Source organism: Ornithorhynchus anatinus, chromosome 14 (assembly GCF_004115215.2).
Source record: "Ornithorhynchus anatinus isolate Pmale09 chromosome 14, mOrnAna1.pri.v4, whole genome shotgun sequence".
In the NCBI taxonomy this organism is placed as follows: Eukaryota; Metazoa; Chordata; class Mammalia; order Monotremata; family Ornithorhynchidae; genus Ornithorhynchus; species Ornithorhynchus anatinus.
The window spans coordinates 3,462,581-3,482,342 of NC_041741.1; the positions used below are offsets into that span (position 1 = coordinate 3,462,581).

General features: G+C 45.3%; 1 protein-coding gene across 2 annotated transcripts; it reads right to left on the reverse strand.

Moving 5' to 3' along the window:
- Positions 1 to 937: 937 nt before the first annotated feature.
- Positions 938 to 19,269, reverse strand: PSMC6 (proteasome 26S subunit, ATPase 6). Of its 2 annotated transcripts, XM_029079251.2 has the most exons (14): positions 19,135 to 19,268; positions 11,392 to 11,471; positions 11,268 to 11,307; positions 10,989 to 11,041; positions 8,262 to 8,329; positions 7,804 to 7,918; positions 6,479 to 6,566; positions 5,709 to 5,770; positions 5,500 to 5,623; positions 5,094 to 5,155; positions 4,201 to 4,321; positions 4,000 to 4,080; positions 2,827 to 2,898; positions 938 to 1,427 (listed from the first exon to the last, which is right to left on the reverse strand). In XM_029079251.2, exons 1-14 carry the CDS (start codon positions 19,259 to 19,261, stop codon positions 1,309 to 1,311), a joined length of 1,212 nt encoding a protein of 403 aa, XP_028935084.1. In that variant the 5' UTR covers positions 19,262 to 19,268; the 3' UTR covers positions 938 to 1,308. The 2 variants fall into 2 exon arrangements, with proteins under 2 accessions (XP_028935084.1, XP_028935085.1); XM_029079252.2 differs by lacking the exons at positions 938 to 1,427; positions 2,827 to 2,898 and adding an exon at positions 2,981 to 3,157 and having other exon boundaries at positions 19,135 to 19,269.
- Between the last annotated feature and the right edge of the window lie 493 nt (positions 19,270 to 19,762).

Sequence of the window (19,762 nt, forward strand, 5' to 3'; positions counted from 1 at the left end):
AATAGACCCTCATGAGGAGTGTGGCCTAGCAGAAAGAGCACAGGCCTCAGATGATCTGGCATCCTATCCTAGCTCTGACACTTACCTGTAGTGTGACCTTGGGTAAGTCACTGACTTTTTTATACCTTAATTTCCTCATCTGTTAAATGAGGACCCAATATTTAGTCTCCCGCCCCCTTAGACTGTGAGCCCACACAGTCCCCATCCTACAAGGGGTTCACAGTCTGAGTTCCATACTTTGTACCTAGTGCTACACAAATGCCATTTAAAAAAAAAAATCTTTCCAGGAAACTCCAAATCTCCACACACACTTTGAATTTCTTTTTTCATGATATTCGTTAGGCACTTATTATATGCCAGACACTGTACTAAGCGCTGGGGTGGATACAAGTTAATCAGGTTGGCCACAGATGAGGTAACTGAGGCACAAAAAGATTAAGTGACTTGTCCAAGGTCACACAGCAGACAAGGAGTGGAGCTGGGATGAGAACTCAAGTCCCCCGACTCCCAGGGCCGTGGTCTTTTCACTTGGCCACACTGCTTCTGTTTTAATACATTTTAAACCCACTGGGAAAAAAATTGAGTAATGGTATGTAAATCTAAAAATAATGTATTTAAAAGTAACGCTCTCTGTCTCACCACCTCCAACCCCCCAGTCCCAAAAAACCTAGGCAAAAAAGACTTTTCAGTAAAGAAAGAATAATGGCCCAAATGCAAACAATTCTAATAAAATATATCTAAAACATATAAAAATATAGCTCACCTTGGAGAAACATTACATATTGAGATTTTACCAATGCTGATCTTAGGCGGTGTTTTAAAATCACCTCTGAGCAGTCCACAAACCTTAGGTTTCAATCAATCTGTAATTTACCAAAGTGCTCAAAGAACTGTCACAAATCCGTACTTGATCAAAGATAAGAAAAGAAATATTATGTAGGAGAACGGAGTCAACAAATTTTATTTGGGTGAGGAAAGCAAATTAAATGATATAAAAGTAATAAGAATGCACTCTTAAGATCTATTTCGAACCACTTCGGTGTTTTATAAATTGCTCACGTAGTAAATGTTTCAAAAAACATTAATACACTCATCTTAACTTGTGCTGCAACAAATGCAACATTTACAAATGTACAGAGGTCCTTCTGTACTAATTTGGAAACTAGAATTATTGAATTACTTATTTACGATGTCATACGGACATTTGAAATGATATCACAGCCAATACATACATTATTTTTTCCCCGACTTTATTTTTACATGGTCACCGTCTTTCATGCAGTCAGTCATTACAAACTACTCAGTAATTTAGACAGGTTTGTAGTCCAGTTTAGATTCTAACTTCTTAGAATCGGCCACTTTCCTGACCGCTTTCATGAAATCCTCTTGTACTACAAAATCATGATCGGCGCGAATTGCAAACATACCTGTGAGGAGCAATGCAGCACAGTAAGCACAGGGTTGAGGTCCAGCTGTCGCTGGCTTTGGCGGAGAATCAACTTTAAAAAACTGTATTCATTTCTAAGTTTTAACTATTTCTCCTAATACATTTTCTTGGAGGCGCAGAATAAGTCAGTAGCAGGCAAGAGTGAGCAGCGGTTTGTTACTGAGGAAAGTAACCAGATTAAGCTAAGCTCCTACGGGGATCAGCGTGAACTAGTGGCAAGAGTCCAGGACTGGGATTTGGGACACCTGAGTTCAGGTCCCGGCTCTGCCACTAACCAACTGCGTGATTCTGGGCAAGTAGCGTAACCGCTCTGGGCTTTAGTTTCCCCTCTGTTAAATGGGGATAAAACAGACTGAGTTTGTAGGGGACGAACACAAACCTGGGCCTAACCTGTCGGTCAGACAATACGATTTATTATTACTATTAATAATAATAATCATGTTTGTTAAGCGCTTATTCTGTACCAAGCACTGTTCTAAGCGCTGGGAGGGGATACGAGGTTATTAGGTTGTCCCAGGTGGGGCTCACAGTCTCAATCCCCTTTTACCCAGGAGGTAACTGAGGCACAGAGAAGTTAAGTGACTTTGCCCAAAGTCACACAGCTGATTGAGCACTTACTGTGTACAGAGCGCCGTACTAAGTGCTTGGGAGAAAATGACAGAACAATCAACAGATCCGTTCCCGGTCCACAGCAAGCTTACAATCTGTAAAATGGGGATGAAGACTATGAGCCCCACGTGGGACAACCTGATTACCTTGTATCTTCCGCAGTGCTTAGAACAGTGTCCGGCACATAGTGTTTAATAAATGCCATCATAAAAAATCAAAGGGTCCCCTGTCCTCTTTGGACAAATTTTCTTCTAAAAAATTCAAAGGCTGGCTGAATGCAGGCATGCCAATTCTCTCAAACAACTGGTGGGCACCAGAAGTGTAAAAGTAAAAAAAAAGGGGGCACAAGAGTTATAAGGTCACGCTGGCTCGGGGTGCCAATGCAAATCAGTGGGCTGGGTGTACCAAGCACAATGCAAAATGGAAAGCTGGCCGTCAGATCCATGAAGAGGATCTAGGGTCCACGAGTCAGGGCCCAAATTGGACTTTTAGCTTTTGAAACTCTCCAGGCAGGTGGTCCATCTAATTCAAACGATGTGGAAAACTGACAACCCTGAGCTACAGAATTAAAAAGAGACCCAGCATGCCTTCCTCCTACTTCAAATCTCTATTCAATAAACCTGGCCACCCGCCACTGAGGTAGGAACTCTGAACCAGGGTCGTCTTCGAACTTCACGATTTGATCGCCCTACTTACGTCATGCTGGGGTTCATTTCTGGCAAACTCCAGAACAAAATGGAAGAAGAAATTATTTTTTAAAAGCCTCTTACCTGCTTCAGTGCAAACATTTCTCAGATCTGCTCCATTAAAGCCATCTGAAAGCTTCACAATTGCTTCATAATCTATTCATTTTTTTAAAAGAGAGAGAGACTGGCAATTAACCAGACTTACATTTCACTTCTTTGTTCAAGCGAAAGTGAAGATTCAGTAGCTTACTGTGATGGTAACTACGATTAAGAAGTTTTATTAACATTTAATAAGCTGTGTTAGCTGTGCTGGGCTGCCTTTCAATTAATATGCCAGGGTGATCCCACTAAAACGTTTCTGATAAGAGACACTGCACAGTGTTTTATCATGCACAGCTCTGGATTCTTCTGGCATCTTAAGAAGAAAAGAGATAAGATTTAGAAAGCCAGGAAACAAAGGTTATGCCCAGAAACATCTGTTTCTAGGTAGTTATTTCAACTGCTTTATATAATCTGGATTTTATGCTTTGGCAATCCATCAGAGTTACAGTTCTCAAAAAAAAAGTATCCTTCATAAACAATTTATTGTAAGTATAATAGTATTCAATATAAAATGTTCCATGCCCTGAATGTTTTGGAGACAGAGCAGCATTTTTTAGTGTTGGAAAAAACAACAGTATATTCCATTCTATGGAGTTTTCAGATTCTAGACCAGGCAGATCAAAGGCATTAACGACCCAGAATCAAATTCCATATCAAGAATTTCTACAATCCTGAGAACCTACCTTCCCACAAAGCCATAATCCTCACTCAAAAGAATTTTAAAAGAGTCCTTAAGAGAGCCTTTTTAAAAAAAAAATTGGAGAGAATGCTCAAGACCTTATGGCCAACAGGCGGGAGAGATCCCATAAGGGAAAAAAAAATCTTCGTATGTGTGATTCCAAATCTGAGATAAAGTGTGATAAGGGACCTCTGACAAAGCAAAACCACATGTCTAATTTAGACTGTGACCCCGATAAGGGGCAGGGACTCGCATTCGTCCTAGTTAACCTGCTTCCATCCCAGAGAGTAGTACAGTGCTCGGCACATAATAAGCACTTAACAAATATCACCATTATTATCTAACCGGAATAAACTGGCCAGTCCAGAGTACTTCAACTGCTTGCCCCACCGAACATTTTCTTTCAACCACCACATCCAATCTGCAGCCATGAACGGAAATTCAAGTAAAACCACACTTGATAAAGTCTAACTTACCTATTTCGCCATGTTTGGTGATGGGTCCCGCATGAATCTTCAAAATATCTAACCTTGCTTGTTCATTTGGTAGATCGATGTCTGGAAACGAAAAGCCAAGTTTTATAAAGTTAGAATTACAAGTGACCCTTTTCTTTCAAGGGGAAAGGGAAAGAGGGAGGCAGGAGGGATTCTGCTAAACAGGAAAAAAGAGTCACTTACGTATTTTTCTATCTAATCTTCCCGGACGCAACAGAGCAGGATCCAGGGTGTCTGGTCTGTTTGTAGCCATGATCATTTTAACTCTATGCAGAGTATCAAATCCATCCATCTGATTCAGTAACTAAGGGAAGTGAATAAAGAATAGTTTGCTCATATATGAACTTCTAAAAAATTATAAATGCATATGTGGTCAAAGGTCCCTGGACAAGGACTGCATCTCTTGCTGCTTGTGACATACAGATGTGCACTACAATCTGAGTTAGGAAACCTGTAATAACAGCTGTATTTTTTTTTTTTAATCACAGCTAGCTTCAAGAGGCAAAATAGTGAACATTTCTCCAGTTGGTAGGTGGAAAGAAAAAAAAACCCTTTCTAAAACAGAGGAGGGGAGAGTTTTGATATGTCTGCAGGCCCCCCAAAGCTGTAATACCACCAGTATTTTCAGCTACCAATATTTCTGCTGATGAAGGGAGCCGAGCAGCAGTTAAATTCTTCTTATATGGCTATTTTAAAACTACCATAACTCACCTTTGCTGTTACCAGAGGTCTAAGGCTCATATGGAATAGTTCCAATATGAACCACGAGGCCACAGACACTCAAGCTAGAATTCAAGCTCCTCGTGGGTCACTTCTTTATGTTGTACTTTCCCAAGCGCTTAGAACAGCGCGGATGCTCAAATAAATACTATTCCTACTGCCTCTATAGGTACCCCTGGGTATCACTTTCAAATGCTGGGTTTTCAAAAACTCAATATTACATCAAATGTAGACCATTCAGCTTTTTAAAATGTTAAATTCTAGAATTAAATGAGCTTTTAGAAACCCCAGAATGGCACATATTTAACAACCAATACCTATTAAGCAACAATTTCCTCTCAGATGCCAAAGTTTACCTCCATTAGCGTTCTCTGTATCTCTCTATCAGCTGAAGTGCCCTCAGAAAATCGGCGGCCACCTAAAGCGAACATGAGATTTGGACATAAATATGCATTCCTCTACTGTCATTGCTAAAATTGATAGATATGTGCTTTTTATTCGAAAGCAACAGGTTTTTTTTTTTTTAAGTTGTCATGTTAAACTTAATACCTGGCTTAAAGCTTCATATTCTGTCAATGGTTAAAGGGTTGGTTTGCTTTTATGAAAAGTCTGTCAAAAGCCCAAGACTCCCAATAATGAGAGGGATCCTGGAGGGTATACTGTACCCTCAATTAAAAAAAAGATCTGGTAGGAAAAAACACACTAACTCACTTTGGCTGATTTTTCTGAACACCCTCAAGGAACGTCCAAAGTTTGTCTTACCGATAGCATCGATTTCATCCATGAAAATGATGCACGGCTGGTGATCTCTGGCATAGTTGAACATTTCTCTGATCAGGCGAGCGCTTTCGCCAATATACTTGTCTACAATCGAACTAGACACAACCTGTTTAAAGGAAATGACGATGAAATGCTCAGACGGCAGGTCAAACGAATTTCATTTCCAACTCAGAATCGTGTTATAACTTTACCTTTAAGAAATTGCAATCCAGCTGGCTGGCCACAGCTCTCGCTAGGAGTGTCTTTCCCGTTCCTGGGAAGAAGAGAGGCAGCCGGGTAATTCCGTAGATCAGTACAAAAAGCACCTGAATCCTACCAACTACTCCGCTACCATGTGAACTTTAACTTCAGCCCACCCTCCAGCACTTAACTGACCATTCAATTTTAATGTTTCTGATTCCTCGGCTTGTGAATATTTCATTATTTCTCTCGCCTTAGGGTGAAAGTTCCTTGAAAGCCGGGGCAGGTAACCCGTGTTTTTGCCGAGCATTTTTGTACAGAGCAGTACACCAGTAGTTGCTTGCCAATCGATCGATCGTATTTACCGAATGCTTACTGTGTGCAGAGCACTGTACTAAGCGCTTGGGAGAGTACACTATAACAGGGTAGGTAGACAGGTTCCCTGACCACAACGAATTTACGATTACTACTACAGAGAAAGAGACATATTGCTGGCCTTTCCATGCCTTAAGCAGATTTCTCAGGTGATAACCTAGTCCCAGATCCAGTGAATTAAACCATTACTGCCCCCTCTAGTTACATTTTCCTGCGCAAAGCCTTGAAAGCAACACTACTCATATAGCAAATGCATTTTTAAAAACCTCTGGTCTCAAACTACCGGCTACCTCCTGGCTGGGGTACGAACAAGTTCACTGGCTTTTCTTCCAGCAGCCCACCAGCAGCTCACTTAGAAATATGACAAGTGCACATGAAAAAAAAACCTTAAAATGAACAGACCGACCTGGTGGGCCATAGAGCAAGCAACCCTTTGGGGGTATGATTCCTACACGCTGGAATAATTCCGGATTTGTGAGAGGCAGCTCTATTACCTATAAAAAGGAAAAGCGGTTGTTAAAAGGAACGGCCTGAGCTTGATCGGCACTCTGAATTCTTGTTTGGGATACAGCCCGGGCCTGGGAGTCAGAAGGACCTGGGTTCTAATCCCGACTCCTCCACTTGACTGCTGTGTGACCTTGGGCAAGTCACAAACTTCTCTGTGCCTCATCTGCCAAATGGGGATGAAGACCGTGAGCCCTAAGTGGGGCAGGGACTGTGTCCAACCTGATAAGCTTGTACCCACCCTAGCATTTAGGACAGTGCCCAGCACACAGTAAGTGCCCGAGTACCATTAAAAAACAAGCACTGTAAACCAGAACCCACTGCCTTAGTGGAAAGAGCGTGGGAGTCAGAGGATGTGGGTTCTAATCCCAGCTCCCCCGCTTGTCTGCAGTATGGCCTTGGACAAGTCACTCAACTTCTCTGTGCCTCAGTTACCTCATCTGTAAAATGGGGATTAAAAAATGTGAGCCCCACTTGGGACGACCTGATTATCCTGTATCTTCCTCAGCACTTAGAGCAGTGCTTGGCACATAGTAAGTGCTTAACAAATACCATAGTGTTTTTTTTTAATTTATCTGCCTTTCAAAATACTTGAAAATTGAGCTCAGTATTAGTAAAACATAATTGGAAGCAAGGCAAGGTCTTTGGAAAAGAAAATGTGTTATCCACTTAATTATTCTTCCCTTCAAAGCCATTCAAAAGATGTACTATATTTAGCTGTTCTCCAAGGCTGGTTGCGGGCACAGAAAGAGAGAGACTATTTCCTTTTTCTCCTGCTAAAGGTAGGTGGTTAACTTTTCTTAGTGTCCTCTTTCGTCAAGCGATCCTTTGAAAGGAGAAACCCTAGTGCCAACCTCTTGGCTGTAAGGCCCACTGATATTCATATGTTCATTATCTCTCATTGCAAAATATTTGGGGAATAGCTCCTCGGACATTTATCACTTGCCAAGCAACCTGAAGACCCAAATTCTACAATGTTAAATTTAGTAAATGAACCTCACGAATGAGTCAGAGGTCGTGAGTTCTAAACCTGGCTCCGCCCTTGTCAGCTGTATGACTTTGGGCAAGTCACAACTTCTCTGGGCCTCAGTTACCTCACCTGGAAAAGGGGATTAAGACTGTGAGCCCCATGTGGGACAACCTGATAACTCTGTATCTCCTCCAGTAATGAAAACAGTGCTTGGCACAAAGTAAGCACTTAACAAATACCATTATTATTATTATTACCTCTCTTAGTTCCCTGATTTGTTCCGAGAGCCCTCCAATCTCAGAATAAGAAACATTCCCAGGATCCTCATGAGACATGTTATATACCAATGGATCTACCTCTCTTGGCAAATATCTGCAGTATTAAAAAAACACACAAAAAATTTCGTTTAAAAAGCTGAATTTCCGATCGACCTCAAAATATAGCACAAATGACTCATGGATACAAGCTCAAAGACAAATCTTAATGATTACATTATTCAGGGTAACTTTCTAAATATAGGAAATAACTTATGATGCATTTTACCCAACCGCAACTAATTTCCTCTCATCACTGGTTGGCTTTACAGATCAGTTTGAATAACATGTCACAAAAGAGTGAGAATTAAAAAAAAAAAAGTAAAAAAAAAAAATCTAATGAGAGGTTATCTTTTGTTTTTCATGAAGGTTTCATTAAGAAATATAAGTACGAAGCCTACCTCATGATTGTTAGCGTAGTCATATCCAGAGCGACTCTGGTTCCAGGCTTCAACTTACTTTTGTCCAGCTAGAGAAAATGAGATATATTGTCAATTAGTTAGGTTTTCATAGAGGCCCAGTATTATTCAGTGAAATACCAGATATCTTAAATAGCAACAAAACAGGTTGGAACACATATACGCTTTTGTCAACCAACAGTTAAAAGACAGCTGTTATAATTTATTGATTTCACAAACAGGAGTTTCTGAGAGGGTGTGTTTTCTTAAAATTGTTGTAATAGACAACATGTCTTTTTCTTTTTTCGTTAAGGTTCAAGCAGTTTGTTTTTAAAAGAACGGTTAAATAAGCTCTGTAAGATTAAAAGTTCCCACATTTTCTTTCTTTCCCTTGTCATATAGTGTTTCAGTACTGAGTAGCTCCACGCACCTCCAACATAATACACTTCATTGCACAAGTCACCAGCTAGAATCATTATTTTTGACTGGCTGAACTCACCACTCCAGTGTTCAAGCATGTGACCAAACTGAGCTGGTTGGAATTCACACTTCCGACCATAAATTATGATCCTTTTTGCAGGAATGTCCAAGGCCTAGATCCAAGTACCTGAGCGAAATCCCTCTCAGCCGTCGATAATGCACCACTCTTCAAAGTTTTGAGTGTAAAAATTTAGTCAGAAAATTCAAGTTCAATCAAATCTAGCTCACTGTGGGCAAGGAATGTGTCTACTGTCCTCTCCCAAGCGGTTAGTACAGTGCTCTGCCCACAGAAAGCACTTAATAAATATGACTGATGGATTGATATCTGCTAGATATGCGACTAGCACCACCATGGGCTGGGGGAAGACTCTCATTCCAGGTACTGTGTACAGAGCACTGTACTAAGTGCTTGGGAGAGTAGAGCAGAGTTGGTAGACATGTTCCCTGCCTACAGTGAGTTTACAGGCTCTGATGTTACACATGGGCTGTAGGTGGTGTCAATGCAAAGAGTAGAAGTTGTCGGTAGAATCTCTGGTTAATAATACTATGGTAATTGTTAATCACAGTGCCAAGCACTGTACTAAGCACTGGGGGAAAGATACATGACAATCAGATTGGACACAGTCCCTATCCTGCATGGGGCTCACAGTCTAAGAATAAGGGTGTAGGATTTACTCCCCATCTTATCGATGGAGTAACGGAGGCCCAAAGAAATGAAGAGACTTGCCCAAGGTCACACAGCAGACAAGTGGCAGATCTGGGATTAGAACCCAGGTCCGTGCTCTTTCCTCTAGGCCATGCTGCTTTCAACTCAGGTTTCCGACCTGTCAGCAAGGTGGGTCACCACAATCCCTAGTTTGGTGTGAAACCTGAGACCATACTGATGTCCCAAAGAACTTGCTGGGCCTTCCCACTTTGATTTAACTCTTCTTTGCAGAGTGTCACCCTCAGCGGTGGAAGGTATGGTAAGAGGTCAGTGAAGTGACATCTGGATCTCTAAGTGGTTTTCTTTGCCTTGGACGACGGTGGAGCCATCAGCAGTCTTTAGAGATGCAATAACGGGAGGTATAGATCCATACATTCTCTTCGGGAATGGACGCAGACATGGATCACTTTTAGCCTTATCACCCCACCACTTCTCTTGCATTTTCCCTACTTTGTCCTGTATCTATATGATAAATACACCTTTCTCAAGGCCTTGCAAAATACCGATACTGAGAGTGCGTTAACTGCTCTGCTGCAAGTAGCTCTGACCTCGGGAGTCTTTTTCATTACACCAATCCGGGCCGCTATTAGCTGGGCCTACAACCAGTCATAGTGGCTTTCTGAGGGCAGTTCGTGGACATCTAATCGTTAGCACTGGGAGGCTGATAGCAATTCTGTCACCTCCCGGGGACGACTATGTCACGAGATTTCTCACAGGTGTCTCCAGGCACTTAGCCACTTGGGCCAATTGGATGCCACACTGCAATTTAAATGAGAAAACCAATATATTTTGTTGTGGGGAGGGAACGTGCCTGCCAACTCTGTTGTACTGTACTCTCCCAAGCGCTTAGTACAGTGCTCTGCACATAGCAAGAGCTTAACACCATTCACTGACTGATTGATCTGGCACGCTCCCCAACAGCAAGTACTCTTGAAGGTTAACTGCCTTTTTTTTTTAAATGGTACTTGTTAGGTGCTTACTATGTGCCAGGCACTGTCCTAAGTGACTGAGGTAGATACAAGATCTTCAGGTTGGATACAGTCCATGTCCCACAAGGGGCTCATCATGTTCATCTCCATTTTAGAAATGAAGTAACCAAGGCACAGAGAAGTGAAGGGACTTGTCCAAGATCATACAGCAGACAAGTGGCAGAGCACCTGTCGTGAACACCCCATGTTCCGGGACACAGCTGCTATTTTCGGTTGTGCTGGGCAGTCAGTCGGCAAGACTTTTTTGTTTCTTTCTCCGTAACACCAGACCTCTGATTCACCCCTGATGTTCAGGGGGTTAGAGGGTGGGCTAAAGGTATCAGCGGAGTTTCCGGCACTACTCTTCTACAGCAAGAAGCCACCACTTGGAGGTAATACTACTGATTATACGGCTTTCTTAACAAACTTGAATATGATGGCCCCTACAGTGTGCTACTAATATAATGATTAGCCTTTATGTTCAGATAGAGGGTGTCTAACTACTCTGGAGAATCGTAACAGCAGTACAAATAGATCTGAGGTCTTTGAAACATGGAAAAAAGAGCCCCAAATTACCTGACGACGACACCCCACAACGTATCTTGGTCCATTTGTAGCTTTCACAATGACTAGAGGTGGGGGAAAAAGTACAAAAAAAAAATCAGACAAAATATACTGCTTCTGGCATTCCTCTATCTTCCCTCAAAACTGGTTCAATATTTTTTGAACTTCTGCACTAAGGAAAACTGAGTTAGAGATGTTTTACAGAAGAAGCCACAACTGTCAAAATTATTCCTAGTAGCTAACTGTGGGAAGGGAAATGAAATTTCTTTAACTAAACGATCCTTTACTTACATTTTTCTTCTGTTAGTTGTTTAAGAACCTCACCCACAATCTACAAGAAAAAGAAAACAATGGTTTAGGCTTTACATTTGATCAATTTTGCTAGCCAAGATAAAAGGCGCTCTGCTCCGCGTACCTGTCCGACACTCTGTAAAGCCTTCAGGTCATTTTCAGACTTTTCGTATTGCTTAGTGAGCTCTTTAAGCTGCTCCCTTACTGAAAAAAAAAAAAAGCAATTGATAAATTTTAAATAAAAAAGGAAGGAGTGGCAAATTTATTTTGAAGCTGACCACCTGGTTGAACATGCCCAGAGTTCAAATTGGGAGAACTTATCACAAGCTAAGAGATTGTTTATACCATTTTGAATTACTGCTCCCATTCGGCAAAATTACTTCAATTTCCTTATTAACCCATATGCCCATTATCTCCCTCCAAAAGAGCTCAGTTTCTCTATTTCCCCCCTCTCTTGCCCCTTGTGACCCAGCAACTATTTGGACAGAATTGAACCATCAGGCGTGAGTTTCCCATTGTCCCTCACTCACTTCCCCAGCTCCTTCCATCCACTCTCCTAACATCCTTCCGAATCAACTCTCAAGAGATGTCCTGCCTTCTTCCACAATCTATTCTACCTACACCTGTGCCCTATTCCTCTCTTTCTAAAAACACTTGCTCCCCTGCTTCTTCCCTCCCTAAGCACCATCTTCAAACCCCCTTGAAGACTCCTTCTCTTCTTCCTTCCAACAAGCTCGAGTCTCCCCTAAACTAAAAATGCCTTCTCTGGATCCCACTGGTAGCCTCCAACTACCACCCAACCCATACTCCTAGACCTGTCTAAATTTCTCAAATGGGTCACACACACATCCATTCCCTCTACATCTTCTCCTCCAACTCCCTCTGGACCACTTACAAGCTGATTTCCAACATCTGTCATTGAGCCCATCCCCTCCAAGGTGATCAATCAACCTTGTTGAACCTGTTGGGCTCTACTTGATCCAGATCCTCCAAGCATGGCCAACTTTTGACTCTGGTCCTCCCACTTCTCCAGAAGATACCGCTCCTCCTCTTCCACTCACCACTTAAAATTCTTGCGCCTCTCTCTTCTCGCTTTATACCCATTCGCTCAGGGAGTTCACCGACTTCCATGGCTTCAGCTACCAACTCTACGGGGATGACCCCCAAATCTATCTCACCACCCTCAAACCTTTCTCCTCTCAAACTCGCAGAGCCTGCCTCTCCACATGGATATCTGGCTGGCACCTTGAACGCAATATAACCTAAAACTGAACTAATTTCTCCTCACAAATCCACTCTTCCACCAAACTTTCCCATCAGCTAACCACATCACCATCCTCTCTGTCTCTGAGGCCTGCAAATGCGGTATAATCCTTGAATCCTTGCTCTCTTTAACCCCTCATGTTCACTCCCATTTTGTTGCTTCAATCCCTTGTGTTACTCCAGGACATTTTCCAGATCCACCCCTTCCTCTCCACCCAGACGGCCACCCCTCCAACCAGGTGCTTGCCATATCCCCTCTAGAATGCAAGCTTACTGTGGGCAGGGAACCTGTCTACCGACTGTTACACTGTCCTCTCCCAAGCGCTTAGTACAGTCCCGGCTAAACTTCTGTAGCAGCCTCCACACTGATCTCCCAGCCTTTCCTCTTCCCAGTTCACACTTCACTCTGCCACCAGGATCCCTCTGCTCATCTTATTGTACTTTCCCAAGCGCCTAGTACAGTGTTGTGTTCTGTAGAGAAGCAGCGTGGCTCACTGGAAAGAGCACGGGCTTTGGAGTCAGAGGTCATGGGTTCGAACCCCGGCTCTACCACTTGTCAGCTGTGTGACTTTGGGCAAGTCACTTAACTTCTCGGTGCCTCAGTTACCTCATCTGTAAAATGGGGATTAAGACTGTGAGCCCCACGTGGGACAACCTGATTCCCCTGTGTCTACCCCAGCGCTTAGAACAGTGCTCGGCACATAGTAAGCGCTTAACAAATACCAACATTATTATTATTATCGTGCACACATTAAATCCAACTGAACAAATGAATTAGATGAATGAATCAAAAACTTCTAAGAGTTGGCCAGTAAGGCAGGTGCTTCATTGACTCTCTCCCCACTAAGTCAGTTTGCCCTCTTCCTTCCTCCCAAGCAAACATTTTCACTGCACGTCATTATCGACTCTCCCACCTAATCTCAGTCAAGGCCGGCCTCCAGATTTAGGGGGTCGAGGAGGGCATTGGAAGAGGGAGAGAAGAATCCCACCTGTGCATTACTACAAGGAATCTCTTTTCTGTGGCCACCGCTAACACTTACATTTTAAAAATCCTCCTCAGCTCTTGTGTTCATAGTAATAATCAATTGTACAGTCAATTACCTAACCTGATTACTCTACTGAGACATATATTTTTGTCTACCTCGGCATTTATGTATTTTGGTATTCAGCAAAACCCCACAGCAGTTCCACATATACCCTTAATTTGTTTTAACGGTCTGTTTTCCCAGCTAGATTGTAAGGTCCTTTAGGACAGAGATCATGGGTGCCAACTCTGTTGTTCTGTAGTTGCTAGAGCCCCGGCAAGGGAGTCAGAATGAGCTGGGTGCTAATCCTGGCTCTGCCACTTGTCCGCTGTGTGACCCTGGGCACATCACTTCATTTCTCTGGGCCTCTGTTACCTATGCTGTAAAATGGGGATGAAGAGTGTGAGCCCCATGTGGGACAGGGACTGTGTCCAAACTGATTATTTTGTATCGATCCCACTGCTTAGTACATAGTAAGCACTTAACAGATACCAGAATTATGTGTTTAGTACTGTGCTCTATACACTGTTACGTTCCATTTGATTATGCACGTATCACCCATGGCAATTTTGTATGCAGTTTGACATATTCTTTCTATTTTAAAACTATTTTGTGCTTGTATCCCTCATGAGACTGTAGGCTTCTCAAGGGTAGGGACAGTGACTCCTACCTCTACTGCATTTTCCCCAATGGTTATCACAGCATTCTGCACACTGTGGTTGTTCAAGCATTACTGATTAATCTGTATTTCACAGCATTAGCGTCTACACAATACTTCAGGTTTCGTCGTGGGTTGTTTTTTTTTTCCTGCTGGGGTGGTGGGAGGTGTCCAGAAGTCCCTTCTGTAAATATTTACAAGGAGTCTGCTCTTCGGTTGTTGCCCAATACTGAAATTCTCTAGCCTCATTACCTGAAGAGTCTAAAACCTGGGGGAGGAGCCAAACTCTGAGCAATCTGCACCATCAGTGGCTTTATCCATTTCCGGAAACAAATGCCAATTATGCACAAGAGGTGCGAAAATATAAAATCCTCCTGCTTGGAGACGAAGGTGCAAAGAATGGGTCAAGAGGGGAGATCCCGCGAACTTTGTGGCTAGCAGGCCACTGGCCCCTGAGGCCGGAAGATGATCCAGGAGGGGGCCTGGATATATCGCCCAACTCGACATTTAATCGGGGCGCAATCGGGTCTTGGGTGGAAAGGAGGAGGTGTGGTCACAGTTCCCTTCCAACTCCCCCGCAATCTGGCTACCACATTCATTCAATCGTATTTATTGAGCACTTACTGTGTGCAGAGCACTGTACTAAGCGCATGAGAAAGTACAATACAGCAATAAAGAGTGGCAATCCCTGCCCATGACTGAGCTCACAGTCTGGGGGGAGGGGAGACATATCAATACAAGTAAACAGACATCAATATAACTAAAAAAAAAAAATGACAGATATATACATAAGGGCTGGGGGCGGGAAGAGCAAAGGGAGCGAGTCAGGGTGGTGTAGAAGGGAGTGGGAGATGAGGAAAAGTGGGGCTTAGTCTGGGAAGGCCTCCTGGAGGAGATGAGCCTTCAGTAAGGTTTTGAAGAGGTGATGGGGGGAAGAATAATTGGCCGATTTGAGGAGGGAGGGATTTCTGGGCCAGAGGTAGGACGTGGGCCTGGGCAGCTCCCAAGCTGGTTGCTCCTCCCCGGCTTCCTTATAACAGTATTAACAATAATGGTATTGGTTTAGCGCTTACTATGTGCCAAGCCCTGTACTAAACACTGGGGTGGATACAAGCCAATGGGGTTGGATCCAGTCCCTGTCCCACCTGGGGCTCACAGTCTCAATCCCCATTTTTCAGATGAGGCAACTGAGGCCCAGGGAAGTGGAGTGGCTTGCCCAAGGTCACCCAGCAGACGAGTGGTATAATAATAATAATAATGTTGGTATTTGTTAAGTGCTTACTATGCACCCAGCACTGTTCTAAGCGCCGGGGTAGATACAAGGTGATCAGGTTGTCCCACGTAGGGTTCAGTCTTCATCCCCATTTTACAGATGAGGTAACTGAGGCCCAGAGAAGTTAACTGACTTACCCAAGATCACATAGCTGACAAGCAGCAGAGCCGGGATTAGAACCCATGACCTCTGAATCCCAAGCCTGGGCTCTTTCCATTAAGCCATGCTGCATTTCAAAATACTATACAGTATAGTATGGTATTGGGGCATTTAAGCGCTTACTACATGCCAGGCACCGTACTAGGCGCTGGGGTGGATACAAGCCGACTGGCTTGTATCCAATCGGGTTGGGCCTAGTCCCTGTCATTCATTCATTCGTATTTACCGAGTGCTTACTGTGTGCAGAGCACTGTACTAAGCGCTTGGAATGTACAATTCGGCAACAGGGGGAGAGAATCCCTGCTCAACAAGGGGCTCACAGTCTAAAAGGGGGAGACAGATAGCAAAACTGGGGCTCACAGTCTCCACCCCCATTTTCCAGATGAGGGAAGTGAGGCCCAGGGAAGTAAAGTGGCTTGCCCAAGGTCACCCAGCAGACAAGTGGGATAGTACGGTATTAAGGTATTTAAGCGCTTACTACGTGCCAGGTGCCGTAGTCATTCATTCCATCATATTGAGCGCTTACTATGTGCAGAGCACTGTACCAAGCGCTTGGGATGTACTAGGTGCTGAGGTGGATACAAGCCAATCTCGTTGGGCCCAGTCTCCAACCCCATTTTCCAGATGAGGCCCAGGGAAGTGAAGTGGCTTGCCCAAGGTGACAGAGCAGACAAGTGGCGGGGTCGGGATTAGAACCCAGGCCCTTCTGGCTCCCAGGCCTGTGGTGTGGCCAATAAGAAGCAGCGCGGCTCAGTGGAAAGAGCCCAGGCTTGGGTGTCAGAGGTTGTGGGTTCTAATCCCACCTCCGCCACTTGTCAGCTGGGTGACTTGGGGCAAGTCACTTCACTATGCCTCAGTTCCCTCATCTGGAAAATGGGGATTAAAGCTGTGAGCCCTTCGTGGGACAACCTGATCACCTTGTATCTCCCCCAATGCTTAGGACAGTGCTTGGCACATAATAAGCGCTTAACAAACACCAACATTATTATTATTAATCCCGCCTCTGCCACTTGTCAGCTGGCTGCCTTTGGGCAAGTCACTTCCCTGGGCCTCAGTGGCCTCCTCTGGAAAATGGGGATGACTGTGCACCCTTTGTGGGACAATCTGATGACCTTGTATCTCCCCCAGCGCTTAGGACAGTGCTTGGCACATAATAAGCACTTAAATGCCAACATTATGATTAATCCCGCCTCTGCCACTTGTCAGCTGGGTGCCTTTGGGCAAATCACTTTCCTGGGCCTCAGTGACCTCATCTGGAAAATGGGGATGATGACTGTGCGCTCTTTGTGGGACAACCTGATGACCCTGCATCTCCCCCAACGCTTAGGACAGTGCTTGGCACACAGTAAGCGCTTAACAAATGCCAATATTATTATTAATCCCACCTCTGTTGCTTGTCAGCTGGGTGCCTTTGGGCAAGTCACTTCCCTGGGCCTCAGTGACCTCATCTGGAAAAGGGGGATGAAGACTGGGCCAACCTGATGACCTGGTACCTCCCCAAGCATTTAGAAGAGTGCTTGGCACAGAGTCGGTGTTTAACAAATGCCTTCATGATGATGACGATGAAGTGGCTCAGTGGCAAGAGCCCGGGCTTGGGAGTCAGAGGTCATGGGTTCGACTCCCGGCTCTGCCACTTGTCAGCTGGGTGACTGTGGGCCAGTCCCTTCACTTTTCTGGGCCTCAGTGACCTCATCTGGAAAATGGGGATGAAGACTGTGAGCCTCACGTGGGACAACGTGATGACCTTTTATCTCCCCCAGCGCTTAGAACAGTGCTCTGCACAGAGTAAGCGCTTAACACATACCAATATTATTATTATAATGGGGATGAACTGTGAGCCTCACGTGGGACAACCTGATGACCCCGTATCACCCCCAGCGCTTAGAACAATGCTCAGCACGTAGTAAGCGCTTAACAAATACCAACATGATTATTACGTGGCCCAGTGGAAAGAGCCCGGGCTTGAGAGTCAGAGGTCGTGGGTTCGACTCCCGGCTCTGCCACTTGTCAGGTGGGTGACTGTGGGCAAGTCACTTCACTGGGCCTCAGTTCTCTCATCTGCAAAATGGGGATGAAGCCAGTGAGCCTCCCGTGGGACAACCTGATGACCTCGTATCTCCCCCAGCGCATAGCACAGCGCTCTGCACAGAATAAGCGCTTAACAAATACCAACATGATTATTATTATTATAATGGGGATGAACTGGGAGCCTCACCTGGGACAACCTGATGACCCCGTATCTCTCCCAGCGTTTAGAACAGCGCTCTGCACACAGTAAGTGCTTAACACATAACATTATTATTATAATGGGGATGAACTGGGAGCCTCACATGGGACCACCTGATGACCCTGGATCTCCCCCAGCGCTTAGAACAGTGCTCTGCACAGGGTAAGCACTTAAATACCAACATCATTACTATTATAATGGGGATGAACTGGGAGCCTCACGTGGGACAACATGATGACCCTGGATCTATAATAATAATGTTGGTATTTGTTAAGCACTTACTATGTGCCAAGCACTGTTCTAAGCGCTGGGGTAGACACAGGGGAATCAGGTTGTCCCACGTGGGGCTCACAGTCTTGATCCCCATTTTACAGATGAGGTAACTGAGGCACAGAGAAGTTAAGTGACTGGATCTCCCCCAGCGCTTAGCACAGTGCTCTAAACCTAGGAAGCGCTTAACAAATACCAACATTACTATTAACTGGGAGCCTCACGTGGGACAACCTGATGACCCCGTATCTCCCCCAGCACTTAGAACAGCGCTCTGCACAGAGTAAGCGCTTAACACATACCAACATTATTATTATTATTATAAGGAGGATGAACTGGGAGCCTCACATGAGACCACCTGATTCCCCTATGTCTCCCCCAGCGCTTAGCACAGTGCTCTGCACGGAGTAAGCGCTTAATACATACCCACATGATTATTATTATGATAATGGGGATGAACTGGGAGCCTCACCTGGTGACCCCGGATCTCCCCCAGCGCTGAGCACAGCGCTCTGCACAGAGGAAGCGCTTAACCAATACCAACATGATTATTATTATTATAATGGGGATGAACTGGGAGCCTCACCTGGTGACCCTGGATCTCCCCCAGCGCTGAGCACAGCGCTCTGCACAGAGTAAGCGCTTAACAAACACCAACATGATTATTATTATTATAATGGGGATGAACTGGGAGCCTCACCTGGTGACCCTGGATCTCCCCCAGCGCTTAACACAGTGCTCAGCACGTAGTAAGCGCTTAACAAACCCCAACATTATTATTAACACAGACCAACATTGGGCTGCTGACGGTGCGGGGGGGGGGGTCTCGCGCGCGCGCGCGCGCGGCCGAGCAGGCCTTTCCCGGCAGGCCTTGCGGCGGGCCGGGATGACAAAGCGCCTTGGGCCGCGCCGGGAGCCGGGGCCGTCTGGGCAGCGTCCGGGCCGGGCCGGGCCCAGCCGGGTCGCCGTGAGGGAGGCCGGGGGCCGCTTACACTCCTTGAGGCGCCCGTCGATCTCCTTGTGCTCCAGCAGCTTCTTGCGGTAGTCCTGCAGCGCCTTGTCCCGCGGGTCCGCCATGATGAGAAGCCGCCGCTCATAGGGGATGCCGGGAAGGGCCATGGCCGCGGGGGCGGGGCCGGCGAGGGAAGGGGGCGGGGCCAGGGCCGGGGGGGCGGGGCCGGCGCCCTCTCGTTGGTTTCCCCCCCTTGCGGGCCCCGGCCTCCGCCCACACCGCCCCCTGCCGGCCCCTCGGCGGCAGAGCCGGGAGGGCCTCCTGCCCGGCCGCCTTCAATAGTCATAAATAAATGCGGTATTTGTTAAGCGCTTACTCTGTGCAGAGCACTGTTCTAAGCGCCCGGGGGGGAGGGGGGTACAAGGTCATCAGGTTGTCCTACGGGGGGGCTCACCGTTTTCTTAATCCCCATTTGACAGATGAGGGAACAGAGGCCCAGAGAATAATAATAATGTTGGTATTTGTTAAGCGCTTACTATAATGTTGGTATTTGTTAAGCGCTTACTATGTGCCTAGCACTGTTCTAAGCGCTGGGGGAGACATAGGGGAATCAGGTTGTCCCACGTGGGGCTCACAGTCTTCATCCCCATTTTACCGATGAGGGAACT

Coding starts and splice junctions, on each gene's coding strand:
- PSMC6 (XM_029079251.2), bottom strand. CDS start 19,261: ATGGCCCTTCCCGGCATCCCCTATGAGCGGCGGCTTCTCATCATGGCG. Junction 8,330..10,988: donor TTGTGGGGTGTCGTCGTCAG/GTAATTTGGGGC, acceptor CATTTTCTCTAG/CTGGACAAAAGTAAGTTGAA. Junction 2,899..3,999: donor CACCAAACATGGCGAAATAG/GTAAGTTAGACT, acceptor AAAAATGAATAG/ATTATGAAGCAATTGTGAAG.